The 27,811-nt window shown below is 55.2% G+C and overlaps 1 protein-coding gene across 1 annotated transcript; it reads right to left on the bottom strand.

Moving 5' to 3' along the window:
* Positions 1–216: 216 nt before the first annotated feature.
* LOC127035729 (syntaxin-binding protein 2-like) lies at positions 217–26,341 on the bottom strand. The gene is made up of 6 exons (XM_050926015.1): positions 26,166–26,341; positions 13,967–14,016; positions 12,862–12,943; positions 10,390–10,493; positions 1,439–1,551; positions 217–292 (listed from the first exon to the last, which is right to left on the bottom strand). The coding sequence occupies exons 1-6, from the start codon at positions 26,266–26,268 to the stop codon at positions 283–285; spliced, it is 462 nt and encodes a 153-aa protein (XP_050781972.1). The 5' UTR covers positions 26,269–26,341; the 3' UTR covers positions 217–282.
* Positions 26,342–27,811: the final 1,470 nt, after the last annotated feature.

Genomic DNA, 27,811 nt, shown 5'->3' on the forward strand with positions numbered 1-27,811 from the left:
CCATCCTGGGTTTTGGTGTGTTGAGGGACTGCTGGGGGGCGGGAGACATGGTGAGAGGGGTCCAGGGTTGCAGGCTCTTGGGCATCCCCTCCTCCATAGAAGGCAGGGTCCTGGCCACGCACTCCCAGGCACAGAGGCTCCTACACCCTGGGGGTGGGGGGATGTCAGGGCTCTGCTCCCCACAGCGCAGCCAGGCTCAGCCTTACCTGACAGCAGGCCTGGGAACTGGTGGCAGGGACCGGCTCCAACACAAAGGGCCACAACTTCTTGTCCAGTTTGTCCTCAGTGATGTCTTGGGAGGGTGGAGGACAGGTCAGCAAGGGCCCAGCAGCAGGGACCTCGGACCTGGTGGCCATGCCAGGCCCCATTGCGGGGAGGGACTGGGATGGTTCCTCACTGAATGATTGACAGTCCCTGGGGGAGCAGCCTGGGGTCCCCTTTCCAGGGTGGGGGTCGGGGAGGCATCCTCCCATAATGGCTGAGTGCCTGAGCAGTGCCAGTACCTGAGCAGGGTTACAGGAAGGGCCACAGAGCAGGGCCCTCCCCACCGAGCCAGTATGGGCCAGTATGGGGCAGGATGGGGGAAGAGGGACTGTGCTCTCAGGGTCAGGAAGGTTTCCCAGGCCCTGGTGAACTGGAGGAAGGGGCTGGACGCAGCATCTCAGACCCACATCGGTGCGCTGGCCCAGCCCTCACTCCTTGCCTGATCTCATGCACTGCCCTCCTGGCACAGCAGGTGGCAATAGGAGACCAGCCCTGCGCTCCCATGACAGACAGCTGACCAGAACGGCCTCTTCTCCCAGAGACTTCCCCATATTAGCAATAAGTTACTCCTGAAGTGCTGCTGCTCTTTTTTCTTTTTCTTTTTTTGCAGATTGGGACAACAGAAAAGCTGGAGCCAGCCCTGGCCATGTTGTAATCATAAGATCATCCCTCATTCATTTTAGCCTCCTGATTACAGACGAGAGAACTGGGGCAGAGTCAACCAGTTCATTTCATAGGGCAGCAGTGCGGCTCCAGTGTGTCCTGCCTTTTCTGCTGTGCAGCGAGATATGTGGGGTGGATGGCGTGAAGGAACATGAGCTGCTGGGCCTCTTCCTGCACCCACCAGGAGAGGGATTAGGGGGGAGAGAGCCTGTTAGCCCGGGACCTCCCTGCCCCATCCACATCAGCTGCAGGGCTCAGGCCTCCCTGGAGGATAGCGGGAACCTGCCCACTGTCCAAATCACCCACGACTCCTACACAAGCAGAGTCAGGATCTGGGACAGTGCCTGTGGGGGGAGGAGACAAACACCCCCATCTTGGGGGTCCCAGAGCATGCAGGAGAAAGGTCCCCATTAGGGGTGGTGGTTCATCAGGGCAAGACCCTCTGCAGGGAGTCGGGTGCTGGGAAGGGGAAGACAGTCTCGGTCCCAGCCCAGTTAGGGAAGGTTTGTACCTTTTCTCTGCACTGGAGCTACTTTTGGATGATGTTGACAGCAGCCTCCTCTGTAGCCACATCCACCCATTCCTCCTCCTCCTCCTGCTTGTCCTCTCAGTCATCGTTGGTCCCTGAACCAGGGAGAGAAGGGGACAGGATGACTCCTGCTACCCCTCAGGGGAAGGACAGGGGAATGGTGGGGAGAGCAGGGTTAATATCCCCCTTTGCCCCCAGAGACACAGGGCAGATTGGGCCCCACACTTCCCCGTCTCAGGGATGTGTCTTCAGCCCCCAATAGCTTCAGGAGCTCCTAGGAGAGAGCCCCATCCCCTCACTGTCCTGGATTCCCTGAGAGGTGCCTGCCCCCCTGGACCATCAGAGCTCCAAGTGGCAGCAGCTCCCGCTGCCCTGACTCCCAGGTCCCCTTGCTGCTGGGGCAGCTGTGTGCCTGCTGCTGGTATCAGTGGGGTTTGCGTCCCCCAAAGCAGTGGTGGAGCGTCTGGGCCCAGGGTGTTACAGACTTACAGCGCGTCTGTGTCACGGCAGCCAGAGATCCCAAAGGGGGCACAAATAGGCAAGGTGACTTGCCCAAGAATCCTCGTCTCCTGGCCCTGTCCAGAGCTCTACCCACTAGCCCACACTGCCTCGGTGGATGGGAAAGACGCTCATGGATCCACAGGGTCGGTGCCAGGACCCCAGCTGGGGAAGTGTCTGGGAGGAAGCCCTTTGCTGTGCCAAACCCCAACAGGTATCTCTCTTCCTGCAGGACAGGCCACATGGCCTCCCCACCTCCTGAAACTGAACCGCTGGGCTTCACCCCGGGAGCCCTGCCCAGCGAGAACAGCTGAGACAGACCCTGATACAGATGTGTGACAGGGCCACTCCCCCAGTGTCGTGTTACAGGGCCACTCCCCCAGTGTCGTGTGACAGGGCCACTCCCCCAGTGTCATTAGAACAGTCGTGTTTCTTAGGCACCTGGACCCCAGCCCCAGCAGCCCAGCCCACTGAAGGTTAAAGCAAGAGGCTGTTCTGGTCAGCCCAGATCCCGGCCGAGCTGCAGCGAAACCTGTTTTCAGGCTCCGGGTCTCTCACTCAGGGTCTGTCTACACACTGATGAGCTGCCAAAATCTTAACAACCAGTTCCCTCCTCATCTCACAAGGGGGTCATGGCCTGCCCTCACCCACTGGGACTCCTGCCCCATCCATCCCCCGCATTCCTAGCCACCCTCCACCGGGATCCCTGTCCCACCCACTCCACTTCTCTATCCCCTGACTGCTCCCCCAGGACCCTTGCCCTCATTCAAACCCCTGTTCCCCACCCTCTGACTGCCCTGATCCACATCCACCCCAGACCACCCCCCCAAACTCACCTGCCCTCTATCCAACCTCCCTCCACTCCCTGCCCCCTTACTGTGCTGCCTGGAGGTGGCTGGCTGCACTACAGCCATGCCGCTCGACTGGACCACTGGGTCAGGCCAAGCTCACGGGGGGGGGAGGTGGTACAGAGGTGAGCTGTGGCAGGGAGTGGTTCCCCTGCACGCCCTCCCCCCCCTAGTTACCTGCTGCAGCGCGGGCGACTCCCCTGCCCCAGCTCACCTACGCTCCATCTCCATCTCTCTGGGCCTGAGCACCAAGTCGTTGCTTGCTTCTCAGCCCTCTCAGGCTTTCCGCATGAACAGCTGATTCACGAGAAGCGGGGGGAGAGAGGGGAAGAAGTGGGGCGGAGCGGAGGTGAGGTGGGGCTGGGGGTGGGGAGCTGGAGCACTCACGGGATTGGCGCCTAAGGTGCCACTTTTGGATAATGTGATGATGGGGGACGGCCGTTCCCCCTGTTCTCCCCCAGCTATGCTCCTGGGTCACTTAAACTTACCAGTTATTAAATTTAGAAGCCCTTTTAGAACTGGTTCCCACAAACCGGCACCAGTTCATCACTGCGTCTACATGTAAACCACTGCAGCTGCATCACTTGTGATGCCGCCTTTCTCATATCCCCGAGCGACGCAGTTACACTGACCCAATTGCCTTGTGTAGACCAGGCCTCCATCTGACCTTGGTCAGTTCTCAGGCGAGAGCTCCCAGGTTCCCTCACTTTATCCTCCAGCTCAAACCTTCCCAACTCTGTGCTTCTCGAGCTGGGGGCCCTTGCTCCGATTCCCTGCTGGGAGCATCCAGCCAGGAGCCGTTGGAGTCGGCATGGTCTTTCTGGCCCCCAGGCTGATCTGGGTTTAATTCCCTTCCTTGAGAGTCCTTCCACACCAGCCCCCTGCCTGAGAAGCCATGCAACATATAAGGGAAACTGAGGCATGCATCAGCTTCATAAAAGATATTACAAACATTTCCAATTGGTCACAGGTGCACAGTCTCCCAGCAGCTTGGCAAAGGCTGGAAGCAAGAGCAGAAGCAACAGGACAGAGAGATCTGGGCAGGCCTTGGATTTTACATCACTTTGCTTCTCCTAGGGAGACAGGAAAAGACGGTTACTCACCTTTGTAACTGTTTGTTCTTCGAGATGTGTTGCTCATATCCATTCCAGTTAGGTGTGTGCGCCGCGCGTGCACATTCGTCAGAAAACTTTTACCCTAGCAACTCAGTGGGCCGGCAGGTCGCCCCCTAGAGTGGCGCCGTCATGGTGCTCGATATATACTCCTGCCAGCCCATCCGCTCCTCAGTTCCTTCTTGCCGGCTACTCCGACAGTGGGGAAGGAGGGCGGGTGTGGAATGGATATGAGCAACACATCTCGAAGAACAACAGTTACAAAGGTGAGTAACCGTCTTTTCTTCTTCGAGTGATTGCTCATATCCATTCCAGTTAGGTGAATCCCAAGCCTTACATAGGCGGTGGGGTCGGAGTGAAATGTGCAGAATGAAAACGGCTGAGCCAGAGGCTACAGCATCTCTTGACTGTTGAACCAGGGCATACTGCGAAGCAAAGGTATGGACTGAGGACCAATGGAGCTGCGCGACAGATCTCGTGGGTAGGAACACGAGCCAGCAAGGTGGCAGATGAAGCCTGAGCCCTGGTAGAATGCACGGTGATGTGGCTTGGGGAAATATGAGCCAAATCATAACAAGTGCGGATGTACGCCATCACCCAAGATGAGATCCTCTGAGAGGAAAACAAGCAAGCCTTCCCTTTGGTCTGCTACCGTGACAGAGCTGGGCCACCTTACGAAATGGTTCTGTCAGCGCAATATAAATGCGAGCACTCTACAGATGTCCAGAGAATGCAATTGTTGCGCCCATTGCGTTGAGCTGTGGGTAACATGAAAGGCCGAAACCACCTTAGGGAGGAAAGCCGGGTGCGGTCATAACTGCACCTTGTCTTTGTGAAACCTAGTGTACGGCGGAACCACCGTAAGAGCTCTGAGCTTGGAGACTTGTCTGGCCGATTTAACAGCTACGAGGAAAGTTGTCGTCCAAGACAGGTATAGCAGAGGGCCGGTCACGAACGGCTCGAATGGGGAAGACATAAGTCTGGTTAAAACTAGGTTGAGGTCCCAGGTTGGGGCTGGGCGGCGCACCCGAGGGTGCAAGCGCTCCAAGCCCTTGAGGGACCTCGAACCCATAGAGTGTGAGAACACAGAACGTCCACCTTAGCCTGGCTGGAAGGTAGAGATGGCTGCCGAGTGTACCCTCAGCGATGATACCGCCAGGCCCTGCCGCTGAAGGCCAGAGGCAGGCCAAATAGAGGGGATCGAGACCTCGGTAGGAGCAAGATCGAGTGTATTGCACCTGTAGAAGAAGCGCTTCCACTCGGCCCGGTACGTCGACCAGGTGGAAGGCTTCCTGTCACCCCGGCTCAGTTACGCAGCAGCCACACCGTGAGGCGAAGAGGCTGCAGGTCCAGGTGACGAAGCCTGTAGTGGCCCTGAGTGATGAGGTCTGGGTGGGCTGGCAGGGTAATTGGGTCGGTTATTGACAGGCCGAGCAACGTGGTATATCAGTGCTGCCTGGACCACGCTGGAGTGATCATGATGATGCGCGCGCTGCCCCTGCGGAGTTTGAGTAGGACCTAATGAACCAGTGGGAACAGTGGGAAGGCATAAAGGAGTTGGCCTTTCCACGGCATCAGGAATGCGTCCAAGATCGATCCCGAGGAGAGACCTTGGAAGGAGCAGAACATCTGGCATTTTCTGCTCTCGCAGTAAGCGAACAGGTCTATGTGAGGAAAAATCTCCACTTCTGGAAAGCAGAACGCCTCACATGGGGCAGAGTGACCACTCATAAGACAGTAAAGACCTGCTGAGTCAAAGCGCCAAGGCGTTCCGAACGCCTGGGAGAAAGGACGTCACCAGCTCCATCGAGTGGGCCATGCAAAAGTCCCAGAAATGGATGACCTCCTGACAAAAGGGGGGAGGACCATGTCCCTCCCTGGTTATTTATGAAGCACATGGCCATTGTGTTGGCGGTAAACACCGAGATACAACGGCCTCGCAGCTGCCGCTGGAACCCCTGGCACGCCAGGCGGACTACTCTCATTTTTGGGGCATTGATGTGGAATGCCAGCTCCCGAGAAGACCAAAGGCCTTAAGCTCGGAGGTGACCATGAGCACTCGAGCAGAGAGATGACGCGTCCGTCGTCAGAGGCAGTGAGGGCTGGGGCGGATGGAACCGCATCCCTGCCCACACCAGGGAGGGAGTTAGCCACCACTCTAGGGAGCCTAAGGTGCTCGAGGGAACGGTGACTACCATGACCATTGGCTCCCTGTCCGGGTGGTACGCTGAGGTGAGCCGGACTTGGAGAGGACGGAGGCGGAGCTTGGCGTGTTTGGTTACAAACTTGCGGGCAGCCATGGACCCAGGAGACTGAGACAAGTGCGAGCCGAGGTCGTTGGGAAAGTCTGCGGACCTCGGATGATTGTTGCCATCGCCTAAAACCGCAGTTGTGATAAGTAGGTTCCGGCTAGGTTGGAGACCAGGATAGCCCCTAGTAAGTCCAACCTCTGCGTGGGAACCAGAGTGGATTGCTCTATAGTAATCATCAGGCCTAGACCTGTGAATAAGACCGTGACGATGCCCACGTGCTGAGTGGTTTGTGTCTCGGAGTCTCCTCGGATAAGTGGATCGTCCAGATACGGAAAAATGCATATCTGACATCACCAAAGGTAGGCGGCGACTATGGCCGTAAATCAGAAGTACTGACGGTTGGCTAGAAAGCGGAGGTATCTCCTGTGTGGAGGGAAGATGGCGTTGCGAAAGTACGCGTCCTTCATATCGAGGGCGGCATAGTAGCCCCCAGGAGGCAAGGATGGAATAATGGTTCCCAGGGATACCATGCGGAACTTCAACCTTATCCTAAACTGGTTGAGTCCGCGCAGGACTAGGAAAGTCTGAGACCTCCGTTCGAGTGGAGGACTAGGGCATAACAGGAGTAGACCCCCTTGCCCCTTTCGTCAGTCGGCGTCTGCACCTCTTGTACGAGGAATTGCTCGTGAGAGGGGTCCCTGAAGGGGGACAGGGCTGAAACAAATTAGAGGTGGTACCTATGCTCCACCGTGCGCAGGACCCAGCGATCTGAAATTAACTGGGGCCACGCCAGGAGAAAGCGGGATTGGGATCCCGGCCTGTGACTAGTACACCGCCCTCAGGCGCACCTTGGAAGGTTCGTCTTTGGTCCCAGTGGTAATTGCGAGGGACCTTGACCTTGGCTCTTTAGGGGTCCTGACGTTCGTCTGCGACCACCTTGGCCTCGCCGTTTGCCAAAGTCCTGTCTCTGGCTAGGCACAGAGTATGGCGGCTGGGGACAGAAAGGCCTGCGTTTGGTCGCTGGCATATGCATGCTGAGAGAGCGCATTAGGACCCTATTGTCCATAGGCTTCGCGGCCTGGGGCTGTCTTTGCCGCGAAGAGGCCTTTACCAACAAAGGGTAAATCCTGAATGGCCTACTGCAGCTCCGGCCGGAGGTTTGAAACCTGAAGCCATGAGATGCACCTCATGGCGACACCAAAGGCCAGAGTTCTGGCTGCTGAGTCTGCTGCGTCCAAAGAGGCCTGGAGGGACGCTCTGGGTACCTTTTTCCCCCGTCCTCCAAGACGGCAGCGAACTCTTGGCGGGAGTTTTAGGGAGAAACTCCATAAACTAAACTACCTTCACTCAGGTGCTATAATTATAGCAGCTAAGCAAGGCTTGTTGCTTTGCTACCCAGAGCTGCAGGGCCTCTGCAGAGTACACCTGGCAGTCAAGTAGGTTCATTCGCCAAGCCTCCTTTGGTTTCGGGGCTGGCGCCCGCTGGCCATGCCAATACCTCTCCTTAACCGACTGAAAGACTAGTGAGCAGAGAGGAGAGCGGACAGACGAGTAGTCGTACCCCTTAGAGGGCCCCATACCGGGTCCTCTACCTCTGGGACCTCCTCCACCTCAGGTTGTGGAGGTACTAAAAAAAAAAGGCATGGGCAGAGTTTCTGACTCTATAGGACCTTGCCCAACTCGGCTCCGGGGATCGGCACCGGGAGGCGTACCGGTACCTGGAACGAGATCCAGACCTGCAACCAGAACGGTGCCGGGAGGTCGACCGAGATCTCGAGGCTCGGGGAGAGGCTATGGGAGTCACGGTACCTGTCGCGGTGCCGGGAGTCGGAACGGTGCCGATAGTAGCGGGTCGGCGAACGGGATACCGACCGGTGCGGTGAGTGCGACCAGTACCGATGAGGAAAACAGCACCGGGACTGCAAGTGATGTCGGGTGTGCCGATGGGACCTGGAGCGTCTGCGGGACCGTGATCATGAATGGTGCCGCTCTGCTGTGCTGGCAGAGGAAGGTCATATGAAGAGACTGTATTACCCGCACCGGCGGTGCCGGGGTCAGGCAGCATCGACTCTGTCATGGCAATGAGATCCCTCGCCATTGGTAATGTGGAGGGAACAGCAGGCTCAACCACAGTGCATACTGGGGAGCTGTCAGGCACCGGATTCGACGGCCCTCGTGGGACCGGGATCGACGGTACCGAGGTCGTCAGAGCTTCGGTAGGTGTCGGTGCTGGACGATCCGACTTAGACGAGCTCTCTGGCTGCGGTGCAGTCGGCACGGAAGCAACAGGAGCAGTGAGCTCAACCACGGCGCGTGCCGGGGAGCCATCAGGCACCGGATTCGACGGCCCTTGCGGGACCGGGATCGACGGTGCTGACGTCGTCGGTGCCTCAGCAGGTGTCGGTGCCGGGCGATCCGACTTAGACGAGCTCTTTGGCTGCGGTGCAGTTGGCACAGAAGCAGCGGGAGCAGTAAGCTCTACCACGGCGCGTGCCGGGGAGCTGTCAGGCACTGGATTCAATGGCCCTGGGGGACTGGAATCGACGGTGCCGATGTCATCGGTGCCTCTTCAGGTGTCGGTGCCGGGCAATCCGACTTAGACGAGCTCTCTGGCTGTGATGCAGGTGGCACGGAAGCAGCAGGAGCAGGGGGCTCAACCACGGCACGTGCCGGGGAGCCGTCAGGCACCAGCAGGAATTGTAGGCTTTCTCGACCTCAGAGGAAGGGAGCGGTGCCGAGTCGACTTTGGTGCCGGCGAAGGCCGGTGCCGAAAGGCCTTGGCAGTACCGGCGGGGTCCGGTGCCGAGGAGGCGCTTCTGCCAGCTGCTTGATCATCGCTCGGTGCCAAAGGTGGAGGGGTAAGTGAAAGTCCCGCTCCTTTTTGTTCTCGGCTTAAAAGCCTTGCAAATGGGGCACTTAGTTGTCAAGTGTGATTCCCTGAGGCACTTCAAACAGGAGTCGTGTGGATCTCCCTTCGGCATCGGCTTCTGGCAGGCCGAGCCCATTTTAAAACCCGGTGAGCCATGCATGGGCTCCGGCACCGGGTGCAGGGAAGGGGCTACTTCCTGAACCCCGCTAACTATTACTAAACTAACTATGTTAGCAAAGAAAAAACGTATGACTATACAAATATATATATAAAAGGATTATAACTGCATAACTATACACGAGAACTACAAGTAGCTAGGGAAGTGGAGGTCACCTAAGCCGCGCTCCACTGTTCCAACGACCGACACGGGCGGTAAGAAGGAACTGAGGAGCGGGTGGGCCGGCAGGAGTATATATCGAGCACCATGACGGCGCCACTCTAGGGGGCGACCTGCCGGCACACTGAGTTGCTAGGGTAAAAGTTTTCCGACGAATGTGCACGCGCGGCTCACACACCTAACTGGAATGGATATGAGCAATCACTCGAAGAAGAACCACTGGGTATCTCGTATGAGAATCCAGGGCAGGGTGGATTTGCAGCTCCCCTCTACTGGGAATGGGATGGGGATGGCACGAGCTATGGCTAAGGCTTAGGAGATCTGGGTTCTAGTCCTGCTCTGACAGACTCCCTGCATGCCTGAGTTTTCCATCTGTAACACAGGCCACCCTGCCTCCACTGGGAGGCTGAATTCATTAGTGAGGTTCCGATACCATGGGGATGGATGTAGGAGCGCACACAGACAGGAGGGTCCAGGTGTGGAAGAGGCTCTGTGTGTGAAGCTTAGTTCTGTGACCAAAGTGCACTGTTTATAAACAGAGAGATTGTGCTGGGCACACACTTCCCCAGGCAGTGCCTTGGTTTCCCCATCTGTACAGAGGGGATAAGGACACTGGCTTTTGTAGAGCACTTTGAGATCTGCCCACAGCCAGTGTTAGAGAAGGGCTAGGGCCCATAGTCCTCACACAGGGAATGCTATTGTTCTGCCAACTCCTCAAGATCTCCAAGGGGGTCTAGACCCCCCACCCCTCTCCCACCAGGATCTCCGAGCAGGTTCAAAATCACTCCTTCTTCCTTCTACTTCTCACGTGCTCCTCCCGTATACATCTAAGCCAGCAATTCCACGTCTCACAGGGTGTGAGCAGCAGGCTAGTCCCTGCTTCCCTGTGCTGGCATCAAATCTAGGGCCCTAGAAGGGAAAGGTTCCCCCCAAGCCACGTTGAACACTAAGAGTGGGGTGTCGTACGTCATCGTCCACCCTGTGGCTCGGCTCCTCCAAAGCCCAGCCACCCCTCACCTGGCTCCCGTACGGCAGGAAGACCATGTTGATCTCCTTGAGTGTTTTGATGGCCTTGGTGATCCGTGACTTCCTCAGCTCCTTGAACAGAGGTTCAGGACAGGCTGCAAGGCAAAGGCCACTGGGGGTGACAGGTACAGGGCTTAGGAGCCCCAGCACAGCGGCAGCCCCCAAAGACAGGGTCAGGACGGGTACAGCAGGGGCGTAGTGCTGCACACCTGTGGGGAACCTGGGCAAGCCAGCGGGGCCACACAGGAGTCAACCATGAGTCCAGCCCCACCAAACCAGAGTAACGCCGGGTTCTCGCCTTCTGCAGCATCAGCAGCAAGGAGGGGGGCACAATCTCTCCTATGTAGCCCCTGTCTCACACCCTGCCCTCAGCCTCTCCACAGGGGGAAGTAACCAGACTGTATAACTCCAAATGATGCACAAGGAGGAACGGGGACTTGGGATCCCCCTGCCGCTGTAATGGGGAGAAGCAGAGGTGACCCTGACACACTGGGTATTCTGGTGGTGTCCCATCTCCCCACCCCAGTTGGGACTGATGGAGCAATGCATGCTGGGAATGGTAGCCAGAGGCCGCCTTTCTGGGCACATGTTGTGAGCCGTGTTGGCTGGAGGCAGGCCTGTGGGGCAGAAGGGGGGAAGGGATAGGTGGGGTCGTTCGGTCTGCTCTGCTGGGGCACTGGTCTGCTGGCAGATAGAAACCCTACCCCAACCCCAGTGTGTCGCTGGCCAGGCTCCCAGCTGGGGGATCCGCTGCCCCCTGATACTCACGGCTGATGAAGAAGACGTGAGCCACCTTGTAGTTGAAGGTGGGGGTGCCCTGGAAGTCACTGATCAGAGCCTGCACCGACTGCAAAGTGGGGAGGGGAGTTGTCAGCACCGGCCGAGCTCCCTCCCTGCTGCCCGAAGAGCCCAGCCCATGCCCAGCCCCTCGCGACTCAGGGCCCAGCATGATGCCGTCAGGAGGTGGGCTGGTTTTCACCCCTCTGGCTCTGGGCTCCCTCTCCACCTGGAGCAGGGCATGTGCCCATGTGCCCAGGACAGTCTCAGGGCCCAGTCACGTCTCTCGCTGGCACACAAGTGCCCGTGCTCGGCCACAGACGGGACCTGGCATTGGCCTTGCTGCTGAACTAAGTGGGCTCTGAGCAGTGCCCAGGGAACAGCCAGCCAAGCAGCAATCCCAGGCAGCCGCCTTCAGATCCTGCTCTCTCCCCCGGCGCCACACTGGGCACCTGCAGCTTCGTCACACCAGCTAGCCAGGCAGGGTGTTTGGAAGCTGATTGGACTCTGCAACCGGCCACTGTGACAGGTGAGAACCTGGCTGCCCTGTCCCAAGCCCCAGATCACGGTCCTCTCCTACAGCGCTCCCTCCACGAGCAGCCCCTGCGGGTTCTGGGCTTCACCCTGCTCTGCCAGCGCCCCCTGCCCCTGGTCTCCCTCCACTCGCCTCCCTGCTGCAGACGCAGAAGCCTCCTCCCCCACAGCCCCTGCCTCAGTGATTCTCCTTTGCTTTCAGTCTCAGCTGAGGTCTCCTCTCTCCGCTTGCTGCACCTTCCCATCCAACCCCCATGGGACTGCACCGCGGAGAGGTCTGGGGGACAGTCTGTGCTTCACGTGGCAAAGAACACGAAGCCCAGCTCCAGGGAAGCAGCCTCTTGGGGAGCCCCTACTGGCCCCTTTCCCATCCTGACGTCATGCTGTGCATGCCCTCGGACAGCGCCACCTTCAGGCAGCACTAGGAGCTACCCCAGGGTCTCCCCTGCTCCCCCCAGCCATCTGCCCCAGGCCCGAGGTCCTGCCTTCTCCACAAGGCTAAGCAGGTAGATGGCCTCCAGGCTGGGGTTTGGCTCCAGGCACTTAATATCTTCCACAACTAGGAGAGAGCAGACACTGGGTGTGGGTCAGTCTGTCCTAGCCACCCGCCCCAGCCGCTCTCCATGCGGATGGGGGGAAGGGAAAGCCAAGGGGAACAGGGATGTTCGCTGGCAACAGGCTGGGGGGTTCCACAGGCTACAATGCAGCAGCTGGTTTGATATGGGGCCGTGGCCTGTGACAGTACGGAGCAGGGAGGGAACGTCCCTCTGTACTGTGCTGGGGGCACCCCGCTAGAATCCTGGTTCAGCTCTGTGCCCCTCAACCCCAGGGCTCCTCCACCCTGGAGCAGGGAGCCAGCATTCCCCCTCCCCAGCCAGGACCCTGCCTGCAGCGTGGGGGAGAAGCAGCGAGGAGTTAACGGGAGTCTGAGAAAAGCGCTGAAGAGGCTCTAGAGGCTGAAAGCACGGGGCTAAGGGAACTAGACCTGGCTGAGAAGGTACCAATAGCAAGGAGGGCATCTACAGGGCTGCAAAGGGGGGAAACTAGATGCAAACGTGAATATAGACAAGTCAACTCCCCGACTGTGAGGTGTGTCCAAGGGAGAAGGGAGCCCTGGAGGGGAGGAGCATATGGGAGGGAGGGGCCACTCACGCGTGATGCCTTCATCCACGATGTCAGACATCTTGCAGCATGACGAGAGGGTGCGCGTGCTGGGGTGGTCCATGATCAGCACCTGGGGTAGCGAGAGGGGAGCTACTCACTGCCCTGAGCCCAGCCGCCCACCATCATCATCCACGGCACAGCCAAGGGAGCAGAGCGACTGCTAACGGCAGAACCGACGGCTCCCGGCCCAGCCCTTCCACAGCAGAGTGGCAGGGCCCTTACCAAGCCTGCACTTGGCTGAGCTGACCGTGTTAAGGACTGTGTGAGGAGCGACAAGGAGAGCGGCTCCGAGTAGAGTGGCTGGTACAAGATGTAGGAGATGGAGACAAACCTGGGACACCCGGCCATTCGGAATGGTTCCATCCTCCTAGACTGGAGGAGATCAGCCTCTTCACCCAGATGACAGAGTGAGTGCAAGAGGCAGGGACAGAACCCAGGAGTCCTAGCTCCCAGTGCCCTGCTCTGATCCACCACATACCCGCTCCCCAGCCCTCAGACAGAACCAGGAGCAGGGCACGGAGAAATGGAACAAGGGGAGTCTTCGTGTTCCCCTAGGAAACCCCTGTAGGCCATCAGCCCAACATCTCCGCCGCCTTCCTGCCATGCCGAAAGAACCCATTGCTCTGTGCAACCCAGCATCCCGCTGCACCAGATCCGGCCACTGGGAAAGCTAGTCCTCTCTGCTCCCTCTGCCGCACCGGCCTAGCCCACTGCTCCACACACCCCAGCCCAGTCCATGCCGGGGGCTCAATAACCCTTCTGCCCAATGGTGCATACTGCCCCCATGCTTGGTGCTCTCCTGCTCCTCCTCCCACCCAGGCTGGCTTGCTGAACCCAGTGGTCTGATCCGGTGTGTGTGGGGGCAGATATGGGGCTGGCTGGACAAGCTGGATCTGATCCAGCACAGCGGGAAGGCAGACATACCCAAGCCTAGCTGGGGATGGATGATGGGCTACACAGAGCAGGGATCTGATCCAGCCTGGAAAATCTCAGGTTCCTAATGAATCCCAAGAGGCTGGAGAGGGAGGAGCACAATATATGGATACAGCATATCCCCAGGGGGATACCAGGGCAGCAGGCCCGGCCGCCTTACCTTCCATTCTCTTTCCTTCTTCATGCTGCGAAAGACAACGCTGAGGATCTCTGCGAGGGAAAGAGACGGGGATTAGTGGTGGGGCTCAGACAAGATGGCTGTGCCCTGAGCCAGGACCCACTGGCTGGTGGAAGGACCCCTTGGGGAAGTGGCTCAGAGGCTGCTTTCAGGTCAGCTAGCGATATGCTCCTAGCAAAGCCCCCAGTCAGTGATCGTGGTGGGGTGGCGGGCTAGATGGGTCATGGCTCTGAGCCCCCTTCCTTTCTGCCAGGCCGGACACGAGCGCAGCTGAACTAAGGATCGGGCCTCGTGCAGCAAGAGAACCAATCCTGTCCAGCACCTCTTGAATGGAGGGGATCCAGGGACCCACTACTGTGCGTGGGGGACGACAATATGACAAAGACTTTGAATCCTGAGTTCTGCACATAGAACCCCTCCAAGGCATGCCCCGCTCAGGGAACTGCCAGGCCTGTCTCCTGGGCCCCTTACACAGCCAAGCTAAGCAATAAGATCATCAGCTCTTCGGGGCAAGTACCATCTTTTTGTTGTGCCCAGCACAATGGTACCCTGACCCATGACTGGCACTCCTCGTTGCTACCATAATACACCTAATAAATAATGTACGGCACCCAGCACAATGGGGTCCTGGCCCATGACCGGTGTTCCTGGGTACTACCATAATACACCTAATGAATAATGTACAACACCTTGCAAATGGGGCCGTGGTCCATGACTGGGGCTCCTGGGTGTTACCATAATAAATCTGTTTGTTTTGCTCCTACAAAGCAACGGATTCTGGCTGGCCCCATAGGGCTCACGGTGAGCAGTGGTCACACACCATCTGATAGTGGTGTTACCTGCAGCCCCTAAATGCTGTTCTCTCTGGTGAAACCCCCTCCCCAAATTCTAACTAACGTCAAGGCCAAATTAGACTCCTTTCCAAAGCCGCTGGGGCCAATGCATTGACCAGATCCCAGGCAGGCTGAACTGCATTCACCAACTGAGCTGCCCTGCCTCCAACCACAGCTAGAGCATTCCCAAGGCATGAGACTCTACAGAAGCGCTGGTCTCCTCCGCCTCAGCTCACAGCGAGCAGCCTCTCCAGGCACTGCTAGGGCCCCCTCGGAGTTCAGAAGCTGGGTCAAAGACACCCTCGTGTCTTTCTACTCCCTTCACAGCGGGCACAAGACAAGAGCCTCCTTCCCTGCAGCTGCTGCCACCTGGATCAGCCCACTTGTCATAAACAGATAGCTAAGGGTTAATGTCTCTTTCACCTGAAGCACCTGACCAGAGGACCAGTGACCCATCAGATGGAAGATGCTTTAAGTGTAATGAACTGGGACATATCAAGGCCAACTGTCCAAAGAACACCATGCGAGTGCAATTCATTACACCACCATCACACCCAAGATCCCCAGGCCCAGATGCCTCTCAAATACCCTTGGAGCGAAGGGAAAATTTGAGAGTGGGCGGAAAGAAGGTTACTGCGTGGAGAGACACGGGGGCACAAGTGTCAGCTATCCACCAATCCTTCGTTGACCCCAAATTCATCAACCCAAAGGCCAAAGTTACAATTTACCCCTTCATGTCACAAGCTGTATACTTGCCTACAGCTCAACTGCCTGTCCAGTACAAAGGCTGGTCAGGAATGTGGACTTTTGCAGTCTATGACAATTATCCTATCCCCATGCTACTGGGAGAAGACTTGGCCAACCAGGTGAAGCGGGCCAAGAGAGTGGGAATGGTTACACGTAGCCAAACCAGGCAAGCTTCCAGACCCATTCCTGTTCCTGAGCCGTCCACAGAGGCCCCGTCTGTGTTACCAGAGACCCAGACAGAGGTAGTGGATCCAGATTCCATGCCAACCACTGAAACAGCCACAGCACCTCCAGTCCCAGGCCCGGAACTGGAACAACAACCAGCACCAGCAAGTGCAACCACATCTTCAAACTCAAAGCCAGAGGGCGCCAGCGAGCCAAAACTGGCAGAAACAACAGACAGCCATACCCAAAAGGCTCAGCCAGAGCCTGAAATAACCTCAGGTGCACCAGCGGAGAGCGGTTCACCAGCACCGGAAACAACCCCATCACCTACATTGCTTCCAGAGGGACCAAGCCCAAGTCCACAGTCTGAGGAAGAACTGGTGACCCCAGCCTCAAGGGAACAGTTCCAGACTGAGCAGGAAGCAGATGACAGCCTTCAGAAAGCTTGGGCAGCGGCACGGAGCACCCCACCGCCTCTCAGCTCTTCTAATCGATCCCGGTTTGTTATAGATCAAGGACTTTTATACAAGGAAGTTCTTTCTGGTGGACACCGGGAAGAATGGCAGCCGCAAAAACAGTTGGTGGTTCCAACTAAGTACCGGGGGAAGCCCTTAAGCTTAGCCTATGATCATCCCAGTGGCCATGCTGGGGTGAACAGAACCAAGGACCGGTTGGGGAAGTCCTTCCACTGGGAGGGGATGGGCAAGGATGTTGCCAAGTATGTCCGGTCTTGTGAGGTATGCCAAAGAGTGGGAAAGCCTCAAGACCGGGTCAAGGCCCCTCTCCAGCCACTCCCCATAATTGAGGTCCCATTTCAGCGAGTAGCTGTGGATATTCTGGGCCCTTTCCCAAAAAAGACGCCCAGAGGAAAGCAGTACGTACTGACTTTAGTGGACTTTGCTACCCGATGGCCGGAAGCAGTAGCTCTAGGCAACACCAGGGCTAACACTGTGTGCCTGGCCCTAACAGACATCTTTGCCAGGGTAGGTTGGCCCTCCGACATCCTTACAGATTCAGGGTCTAATTTCCTGGCAGGGACCATGGAAAAACTGTGGGAAACTCATGAGGTGAATCACTTGGTTGCCACCCCGTACCACCATTAAACCAATGGCCTGGTGGAAAGGTTCAATGGAACTTTGGAGGCCATGATACGAAAATTCATCAACGAATTCTCCAATAATTGGGACCTAGTGTTGCAGCAGTTGCTGTTTGCCTACAGGGCTGTACCACATCCCAGTTTAGGATTTTCACCATTTGAACTTGTGTATGGTCACAAGGTTAAGGGGCCATTACAGTTGGTGAAGCAGCAATGGGAGGGGTTTACGCCTTCTCCAGGAACTAACATTCTGGACTTTGTAAGCAACCTACAAAGCACCCTCCGACACTCTTTAGCCCTTGCTAGAGAGAACCTAAAGGATGCTCAGGAAGAGCAAAAGGCCTGGTATGACAGACATGCCAGAGAACGTTCCTTCAAGGTAGGAGACCAGGTTATGGTCTTGAAGGCGCAACAGGCCCATAAGATGGAAGCATCATGGGAAGGGCCATTCACGGTCCAAGAGCGCCTGGGAACTGTGAATTACCTCATAGCATTTCCCAATTCCTCACTAAAACCTAGAGTTTACCATGTTAATTCTCTCAAGCCTTTCTATTCCAGAGACTTACAGGTTTGTCAGTTTACAGTCCAGGGAGATGATGCTGAGTGGCCTGACGGTGTCTACTACGACGGAAAAAAAGAAGGTGGCATGGAAGAGGTGAACCTCTCAACCACCCTGGAACATCTGCAGCGGCGACAAATCAAGGAGCTGTGCACTAGCTTCGCCCCATTGTTCTCAGCCACCCCAGGACGGACTGAACGGGCATACCACTCCATTGATACAGGTAATGCTCACCCAATCAGAACCCCACCCTACCGGGTGTCTCCTCATGCCCAAGCTGCTATAGAACGGGAGATCCAGAACATGCTACAGATGGGTATAATCCGCTCATCTACCAGTGCATGGGCATCTCCAGTGGTTCTGGTACCCAAACCAGATGGGGAAATACGCTTTTGCGTGGACTACCGTAAGCTAAATGCGGTAACTCGTCCGGACAACTATCCAATGCCACGTACCGATGAGCTATTGGAGAAGTTGGGACGTGCCCAGTTCATCTCTACAATAGACTTAACCAAGGGGTACTGGCAAGTACCGCTAGATGAACCTGCCAAGGAGAGGTCAGCATTCGTCACCCATGCGGGGGTGTATGAATTCAATGTCCTTCCTTTCGGCCTTCGAAATGCACCCGCCACCTTCCAGAGGCTGGTAGATGGTCTACTAGCTGGACTGGGAGAATTTGCAGTTGCCTACCTCGATGATGTGGCCATTTTTTCAGACTCCTGGCCCGAACACCTACTACACCTGGAAAAGGTCTTTGAGCGCATCAGGCAGGCCGGACTAACTGTTAAGGCCAAAAAGTGTTAAATAGGCCAAAACAGAGTGACTTACCTGGGGCACCAGGTGGGTCGAGGAACCATAAACCCCCTACAGGCCAAGGTGGATGCTATCCAAAAGTGGCCTGTCCCAAGGTCAAAGAAACAGGTCCAATCCTTCTTAGGCTTGGCCGGATACTATAGGCGATTTGTACCACACTACAGCCAAATCGCTGCCCCACTGACCGACCTAACCAAAAAGACCCAGCCAAATGCAGTTAAGTGGACTGATGAGTGTCAAAAGGCCTTTACCCAACTTAAGGCAACGCTCATGTCTGACCCTGTGCTCAGGGCCCCGGATTTTGACAAACCATTCCTAGTAACCACGGATGCATCTGAGCGTGGTATAGGAGCAGTGCTCATGCAGGAAGCAACAGATCACAACTTCCATCCTGTCGTGTTTCTCAGCAAGAAACTGTCTGAGAGGGAAAGTCACTGGTCAGTCAGTGAAAAGGAATGCTATGCCATTGTGTACGCCCTGGAAAAGCTACGTCCATATGTTTGGGGACGGCGGTTCCAACTACAAACTGACCATGCTGCACTAAAGTGGCTTCATACTGCCAAGGGGAACAACAAGAAACTTCTTCGTTGGAGTTTAGCTCTCCAAGATTTTGATTTTGAAATTCAACACATCACAGGAGCTTCTAACAAAGTTGCTGATGCACTCTCCCGTGAGAGTTTCCCAGAATTCAGTAGTTAAAAAGTGTTCTTAAAATGTAGAAGTCTGTTAGTTATATACTTAGTAGTATATGTAAAGGTGCATGTGCTGTAGTAATCTGTTTATTTTAAAGTTCTAGAAGGAAATCGCCGCCAGTGAGCTTCCCCACTGTCTGCAATTTGGGGGGCGTGTCATAAACAGATAGCTAAGGGTTAATGTCTCTTTCACCTGAAGCACCTGACCAGAGGACCAATCAGGAAACCGGAATTTTTCAACTTTGGGTGGAGGGAATTTTGTGTCTGAGGTCTTTTTTTCTGTCTGCCTGCTTTCTCTGAGCTTTGGGGAAGTAGTTTCTGCTTTCTAATCTTCTGTTTCTAAGTGTAAGGACAAAGAGATCAGATAGTAAGTTATATGGTTTCTTTTCTTTGGTATTTGCATGAATATAAGTGCTGGAGTGCTTTGATTTGTATTCTTTTTGAATAAGGCTGTTTATTCATATTTCTTTTAAGCAATTAACCCTGTATTTTGTCACTTTAATACAGAGAGACCATTTGTATGTATTTTTCTTTCTTTTTATATAAAGCTTTCTTTTAAGACCTGTTGGAGTTTTTCTTTACTCCAGGGAATTGGTGGGAGGAAGAAATCAGGGGGAGATTTGTGTGTGTTGGATTTGCTAGCCTGATTTTGCATTCCCTCTGGGTGAAGAGGAAAGTGCTTTTGTTTCCAGGACTGGGAACAGAGAGGGGGAGTCACTCTGTTTGGATTCACAGAGCTTGTGTCTGTGTATCTCTCCAGGAGCACCCGGAGGGGGGAAGGGAAAAAGGATTATTTCCCTTTGTTGTGAGACTCAAGGGATTTGGGTCTTGGGGTCCCCAGGGAAGGTTTTTCAGGGGGACCAGAGTGCCCCAAAACACTCTAATTTTTTGGGTGGTGGCAGCAAGTACCAGGTCCAAGCTGGTAACTAAACTTGGAGGTTTTCATGCTAACCCCCATATATTGGACGCTAAGGTCCAAATCTGGGACTAAAGTTATGACACCACTGCATCTGATCGCTCCCCTCCTGCTTGTTGCCCTTAACTTTCCTGCTGCTATTTTATGTTTGTAGCCATTTAGCCCTGTACAGGAAAGATCCCATCCTACTAGTTGGACCCTTCAGCAGTTCCATTATCCAGGCTTATAATCCTATCTAGGACCCTGAATCATGGCCCAGGGACCCACTGTGCTTGGCACTGTACATTATTTGCTAGGGGTGTCATGGTACCCCTCAAGTACATATACCACCCACCCAGCCGCGCTCTGAAGTCAGAACCTAGAGCAGCGACTGCACAGAAATAAGAACAGTGATGTGAAAAAATGATATTCATCAATATCACTTTTCACAGCAGACTTAGCACCCCAATGTCACCCTTACTTCTGCACTTCTGCTGCCACCCTGGGGCTGACAGCTGGAGCCCCACCACCTCCCCAGACAGAGATTGGGACAGGGGGATGGAGAGCCCGAGTCTAGTGGTGGGGCTCTGGCTTTCCCCTTTATTCCCGCCTCCCAGGAGTGCACAGCCCTGCTGCATGAGCCCCTGCCACTGGAGGCAGACAGCCAGTGCTCTTAAAAAGCACATGCCTCCCATGACACATCCTCATGCCTCCCTTGAGAGACCTGCCCCACAGTTTGAGAATCGCTGCACTAGAGAATGCTCCCCTCCCACAGTCTTCATTCCCAGCTCAAACAACTAGACCTCACTCCCCTGCCACAGGCAAGAGGAGAACCCAGGAGTCCTGACTCTTAGACCACACTGCCCTCAAACTCTGACAAGCCATTAAACTTTCCCCACAGCCAAACCAAAAGCTCTCCATGTGACACAGCCATGTGCCACTTAGGAGAAGCCTCTTTAGCCAGCGCCCTTGAATGAGTCCTTCCAAATCCGGACCTGAAACCGAATTAACTCAATTGCCGGGAATGGAACCAGATAATCTGCCTTCTTCCTTCCCTGCCCGCAGCTAATCTGGATTTGGGATGTTAAAAATGCAACAACTGGCAGCGAAGAGACAGGAGAGAGTGAGTGTAAGGCCAGACAGAACCATCAAATCATCCACGCCCACGTCCTGTTTGACAGGCCAGAGAACTTCCCCAGGTCTCCCTGCACTTAGCCAATTACCTGCCTTTGGCTAAAGCCTCTTCCATAAAGGCTGGCTCTGAAACCCCCAGAGATGGCGAATCCACCCCTCGCCGGGGGGCAGCAATCACCCTCCCACTGCAAAATCGGTGCCTTATTTCCAATCTGATCTGGTCTGGCTCTAACTTCCAGCCAGTGGTTCTTGCTCTGTCTTGCCTACTGCATTGAAAAGCTCCTTGGCACCCAGGATTGTTCTCCCCTGGAAAAGACACAGACACTGAAATTAAGTCCCTTCTCCTTCCAGAGGTGCTAAGTAGGCTGAGCTCTAGGCCTCTCCCCAGCTGGCCTTTGCTCCAGTTCTTGGATCAGTTCTGTGGCTCCTCCCTGCACTGTCTCCAAGCTGCCCACCGTCTTTTTAAAATGTGCACCCCAGAGCAGGCTGCAGCATGCCAGTCTCGGGCTCTGATGTCATATACAGGGGTAAAATCCACCTCCTTGCTCCTCAGTGGGACCGCTCCACAGGTGGGGCTGGCTATACAGATCACTGCCTTTCACTTGTGCAGGATGGTTCATTAGGCTAGGTCTACACTACAGCCTTATACTGGGATAACTACGTCCTTCAGGAGTGTGAAAAATCCACACATCCTGCCCCCCGAGTGATGCAGTTAGACCGACCTAGCCCCTGGTGTAGACAGTGCTATGTCGACGGGAGTATAGCTACCGCCTCTCACGGATGGGTCTTAACCACGCAGACAGAAGCATCTTCACTACAATGGTACCGTGGCACAGCTGCCCTGGGGTGGAATGTGCAGGCAAGCCTCCCTGCTACCCCAGCCCTGGGCTCTCACCCACTCCCAGCTCTGTCAGTGCCCGTCACTCCTCTCCGCAGCCCCCTGCTATGCCAGCCCTGGCCTCCCACCCACGCCCAGCTCCACCCGTGCGCTTCACTGCTGATTGCAGCCCCTGCTATGTCAGCGCTGGTTTGTCCCACCTGCTCTACCCATGCTCCTCACTCCTGACTTGCAGCTATTCCAGTCCTGGGTTCTCCCCGCTCACGGCTCTGCAGATGCCCTCACTCCTGACCTGCAGCCCCCTGCTATTCCTGTTCAGAGACCCCTCTTGAACTGGGACAGTATGGCCCACCGCAAGTATTCAAAAGTCACGTGTCAGGCCCCCCCTAATTGTGCGATTTACTGAGGAGAAGCTAAGAGAAGAGCTAAGGGTTATTAGCACCACCGGCCATCCTGAGCTGTGGGCCACTTTTGCTCTGTTCCAGTTCTGGGAGCAACCATGGAACATCAGAACTGAATCCACTTTCCAAGGGTCTTTTAAACCCCAGGTCTGTGATCTGGATTTAGCCACAGGCCCCGTCCACTGCAGCCTGAGCTGGAGATTCAGCCGTGGGTTGGGCTTCTGAAGTAACACAGCTCTCATAATGGGTCAGGGTGTTGCCAGAAGACAAAGACTAACAGTAGGGTGACCAGATCGCAAGAGTGAAATATCAGGACACATTGGGCGAACATGGGGGGATGCGGGGGAGAGGACACAACAGCCATGGGGGCACAGAGCCATGAGAGGGAGCCCTAGGAAGCTGCAAGAGGGATTGTTCGGCCCCTGCTGCAGCCCGCACCACAAGCCACAGGGCAAAGACTCATGGCCCCAGCTCCAGCCCCCAGTAGAAGCCACAGGGCCAGGGGCACAGGGCTCCAGCTCCAGCCCCCAGCTGAAGCTGCAGGATAGAGGTGCAGGATTCTGGTTGCAAAGTCACATGCAATTGTAGGGCAGGGGAGTGAAGGGTCCCGGTTCTAGCTCTGGCTCCAGCCACAGTCACAGAGGGGAGGCCCCCAGTCCTGCCTTCAGCCCCAGCTTCAGCCACTAACAGCTGAAGCAAACTACAACACAGAGGTCTGGAATCAGTGTGTCCTGCTGCAGCACCATAGTGTAGACACTTTCTACATCAATGGAAGGCGGCTTTCCATCACTCTAGTAAACCTCCTCCCAGTGTGGTGGCAGCTAGGTTACTGCAAGAATTCTTCTGTCGACCTAGCCGTCTGTACACCAGGGTCTAGGTTGGCTTAATTACAGTGCTATGTGGTGTGAAAAATTCACACTTCTATGAGATCTAAGTTGAACTAAATTTTAAATGTAGGCCAGGACTATGCCAGAGAAAAGAACATAAGAATGACCATACTGGGTCAGACCAAAGGGCCATGTAGCCCCAGTATCCTTTCTTCCAACAGTGGCCAATCCCAGGTGCTTCAGAGGGAATGAACAGAACAGGTAATCATCAAGTGATCCATCCCCTGTTGCCCATTCCCAGCTTCTGGCAAACAGTCTAGGGACACCATCCTGGCTAATAGCCATTGATGGACCTATCCTCCAGGAATTTATCTAGTTCTTTTCTGAACCCTGTTATAGTCTTGGCCTTTACAACATCCTCTGGCAAAGAGTTCCACAGGTTGACTGTGCGCTGTGTGCATCAGGATAGTTTGCCTTTGTGCCTTTAATACTGTCTCCTTGAGAAACCCTCAGCTCTCCTGAACTCCTACTTCTCTTAAGATTTCCTCCCACCCCATTTTCTTCCCTACACATTCTGAGGGAATGGCTACACTTGCACTTCAAAGCGCTGCCGTGGAGTTTCGAGTGTGGTCGCAGCGCCAGCGCTGGGAGAGAGCTCTCCCAGCGCTGCACGTACTCCACATCCTCTACGGGTGTAGCTTGCAGCGCTGGGAGCCGCGCTCCCAGGGCTGCGGCACTGTTTACACTGAGGCTTTACAGCGCTGTATCTTGCAGCGCTCAGGGGGGTGTTTTTTTCACACCCTTGAGCGCGAAAGTTGCAGCGCTGTAAAGCGCCAGTGTAGCCATGGCCTGAGTTTGTTGATGTCTGCTTTTTCTGAAGTGCACTGTCCTTATTCTATTCTTTCCTTTCTTTAGTCTTCATCTTCACAACATCCCATGGCAAAGAGTTCCACAGATTGACTGTGTGAAGAACAACTTCCTTTTGTTTGTTTTAAACCCGCTGCCTATTAATTTGGTGACCTCTAGTTCTAAAAACAGACTAGCTAGTCCTTTTGCCACTAAGGCCTAGAGTGACTTTCCGGAAGGCTCAGGCTTATGGCCCACTTAGGACATTATAGTGACTAAAGCCTAGGGGCAGAGTGCTTAGTATCGTGCATGAGTGGGTCCACCGACTTTCAGTGGGACTACTCACAGGAGTAAAGTTCCTCACATGTGCATTTGCAGGATCAGGCCTTCAACTATTACCAGTAACTGAACACAAGTTTGTCCAATTAACAGCTTTGCTTAAGACCAGATTGCAACTTGCCCTTGTGCTGGTGCTGATGCTGGTGGAGGCACAAAACCTTTCCCCAATGAAGCCCTGCCAAATGGCCAGCCATAGTCACTGCATTTGAGGGACCACAGAGACTGATTCCTCTGTGCACACCCCAGGAAGATAAATCTCCTCAAAGAAAGAGAAGAAGGAGGACTAGAGCAGGCTAAGCACAGGACTAGGAGTAGCACGCTTATCTGGAAGTTCATGGATGGATTGTGTCTCCTCATGGGGAAATCCCTTGCTGAGCTCCCATAGGGGTGTTTCAGCTCTATGTATCTACTCAGGACTGAGATATAAAGGCATAATCTAGCCCTTCATAGCCACGTATTGTAAATTAACATATCTGTTGCCCTTTCATCAATCTGAGCAACATTTAATTCGATGAGAAGAGTGACATGGCGCCTATAGAAATCATTAGTGGAGAGTGTGTGTTAAAAAAAGAGGTGGCAGTTACTTTAGTGCACTGCTCTACTACAATCTTGTTTAGAAGAATATTACATTAATGACAGCCAATGAAAGTATGGAGAGTCACAGATTAGGATGAAACATAAAAGAGAGATGAGGGTGCAGTGGTTAAGGTGCTAGCATAGGACTTGGGAGACCCAGCTTCCCTGCTCCATCACAGACCTTGGGTAAGCCACTTACAGTTCAGATCCTCAAAGGTAAATAAGCACCTAACTACCATTGATTTTAATGGGAGTTAAGTGCCCAAATAGCTTGAGGATCTGGGCCTTAGGGAACTGATGCACAGAGAGGCTATCTGTAAAATGGGGATATTAGTACTTCTCTGCCTCTGAGGGACTTGTGAGGATAAATATGTTAAAGATTGTGGAGAAAGTCCAGAGAAGAGCAAAAAAATGATTCAAGGTCTAGAAAACATGACCTATGAGGGAAGATTGAAAAAAAATGGGTTTGTTTAGTCTGGAGAAGAGAAGACTGAGAGGGGACATGTTAACAGTTTTCAAGTACATAAAACATTGTTACAAGGAGGAGGGAGAAGAATTGTTCTTCTTAACCTCTGAGGAGAGGACAAGAAGCAATGGGCTAAATTGCAGCCAGGGCGGTTTAGGTTAGACGTTAGGAAAAACTTCCTGTCAGAGTGGTTAAGCACTGGAATAAATTGCCTACGGCTGTTGTGGAATCTCCATCACTGGGGATTTTTAAGAGCAGGTTGGACAAACACCTGTCACAGATGGTCTAGATAATACTTAGTCCTGCCTTGAGTTCAGGCAACTGGACTATATGACCTCTGGGGGTCCCTTCCAGTTCTATGATTGTGAGGTGCACAGATACCACAGTAATGAAGGTCATAAAAATACCCAGGACAGTTTACCAAAGTCCAACAGGGAGCATTAATAAGGCTGTAAATCAAATTTACTATATTTTTTCCATGTGTGAGCACAATAAAGTGTTATAGTTGACAAACTAAAAGAAAACAAAGGAGCAGAGATTACAACCTATCTAGAGTGTCATCTACTGCAACAGACATGGGCACACATTCAAGTGTCTGAGATATGCACAAATATTAGATAAACTTTATTCTTCAGCAGTGTAAAAAAGCCAAAGCTCTGCTTCTGTCAGTGTGTAAATTATGGGCCATCTCCAGGCGTCATTATATGCATGGAGCACCTATTGAATTCAATGAGAATTTTGCATGTGAATTCGCCCCTTAATATTAAGATAAACCCAAATCTGTTGCAGTGCAGGCAGGGAGAAAGGCAAGTGGCTTGGTGCTGGCCTCGCCTCCATGAGCCCACCCCACTCCCTTCTCTGCAGGTCCCCCCCTTTGGCCGCCAGGTGAGGTTTCACACCTGCTTGGCCCAGAGGGACCTACCAGGGGGCCAAGTGAGTCCCAGCTGGGCTTACCTGTTGGAGCAGCACCCAGGAAGCATCCAGCAGGCAGGTCCCTCCCTCTGGCTCCTAGGGTGGCGTCGCTCACACAGGGGGGCTCCCTGCCCGCTGCCAGCATCTACAAGCCCACCCTGGCTGCAGCACGCCGCGGAGTGGAGCCCTCCTCGCCGCCTCTGTATGCCTGGGGCTGCGGTCAGCCAACCACCCGCACCTAGCGAGAGAGCCCCCTCGCCCCTCCCCCAACGACCGCGTCTCCCCCCACCCGGCCGGGGGCACCTGAAGAACGGAGGAGGAAGCTCCCCCGCCCGCGCGGCCCCTGCCCGAGCCGTTACCCACCGGGCTCTGCGCCGAACCAGCGCGTGGCCTAGTGCGAAGGCGGCTCCGGAGCAGCCAGCGGGAAACTCCTCCCCTCCCCCGCCGCCGTGAGACCACAGCCAGGCTCTAACCCCCCCCCCGCTTCGGGCACCAGAACGAGGCTGCTCAAGGCACCCCTCCCAGCTGGGGGCGGGGCTAGCCGGGCAGCGCAGGGAGGGGCGGGCTGTGCGGGAGGTGCCTGGTCCCTCTGCGCTGGGGTTAGTTAGCGGCAGCGCCCCCTGGGGTTGGGGTTGGGGTTGGAACGGAGCAGGGTGCAGTGGGACTGCGCCCTGAATGGGGACAGGGCGTGCTGGGAACAGGGCTCAAGGTGGAGCAGTGTATGCTGGGACAGCAGCTGAGGGGGAAGCAGTGCATGCTGGGAGTGCAGTTTGAGGGCCAGGGAGCTGTATGTGCTTAGGGCTGCCAATTTTCTAACCACACAAAACCAAACGCCCTAGCCCTGCCCTTTCCCTGAGACCCTGCCCCCCAATCACTACATTCCCCCTCCCTTGGTGGCTCGCTCTTCCCCACCCTCACTCACTTTCACCGAGCTATGGCAGGGGGTTGGGGTGCGGGAGAGGGTGAAGGCGTTAACTGGGGGTGCAGGCTCCAGGGTGGGGCCAGAAATGATGGGTTTAGGGGCTTGGGAGGGGGTTCCAGGCTGGGGCCAAAGGATTCAGTATGCAGGAGGGGGCTGCACCTTGAGGCAAAGGGTTGGGGTGCAGAGAGCATGAGGGCTCCAGCTGGCAGTGCAGGCTCTGAGGTGGGGCCAGGGATGAAGAGGTTGGGGTGTAGGAGGGGGCTCTGGGTTTGAGCGCAGTGCTCAGGGCTGGGTTGAGGCACAGGTTTACCTCGGGTGGCTCCCAGTCAGTGGCACAGCAGGGCTAAGGCAGGCTGCCTGTTCTGGCTCTGTGCTGCACCCGGGGAGGAGCCAGCAGAAGGTCCAGTTCTTAGGCTGGTGCCAAGGACTCTGTGCACCGCTCTCACATGCAGGCATTGCCCCACCAGCTCCACTGGCCATGGTTCCCAACCAATGGGAGTGTGGAGCTGGTACTGGGGAGGTAGGGGAGAGACAGCTCACAGAGCCCCATAGCCCCTGACTAGGAGCCGGACCTGCCCGTCACTTCTAGGGCATAGCACAGTGCCGAGACATGTAGAGACTGCCTGGTTTAGACCTGCAGCACTGCCGACTGGACTTTTAACAGCCTGGTTGGTAGTGCTGACTGTAGCTGCCAGGGTCCTTTTTTAACCAGATGTTCCGGTCAAAAACTGGATACCTGGCAACCCTATGTATGCTGGGACCGTGG

The sequence above is a fragment of the Gopherus flavomarginatus genome, chromosome 16 (assembly GCF_025201925.1).
Source record: "Gopherus flavomarginatus isolate rGopFla2 chromosome 16, rGopFla2.mat.asm, whole genome shotgun sequence".
Lineage (NCBI taxonomy): Eukaryota > Metazoa > Chordata > Testudines > Testudinidae > Gopherus > Gopherus flavomarginatus.

Bases quoted from the DNA above. Each gene is read 5' to 3' on its own strand.
- LOC127035729 (XM_050926015.1), bottom strand. From the start codon at position 26,268: ATGCTGGCAGCGGGCAGGGAGCCCCCCTGTGTGAGCGACGCCACCCTA. The intron at 10,494-12,861 runs GTGAGTGGCCCC...TTTGCCTTGCAG, and splicing joins CGTGGATGAAGGCATCACGC to CCTGTCCTGAACCTCTGTTC. The intron at 1,552-10,389 runs GTGAGGGGTGGC...TCCCTGGTTCAG, and splicing joins TCCTGCCGTACGGGAGCCAG to GGACCAACGATGACTGAGAG.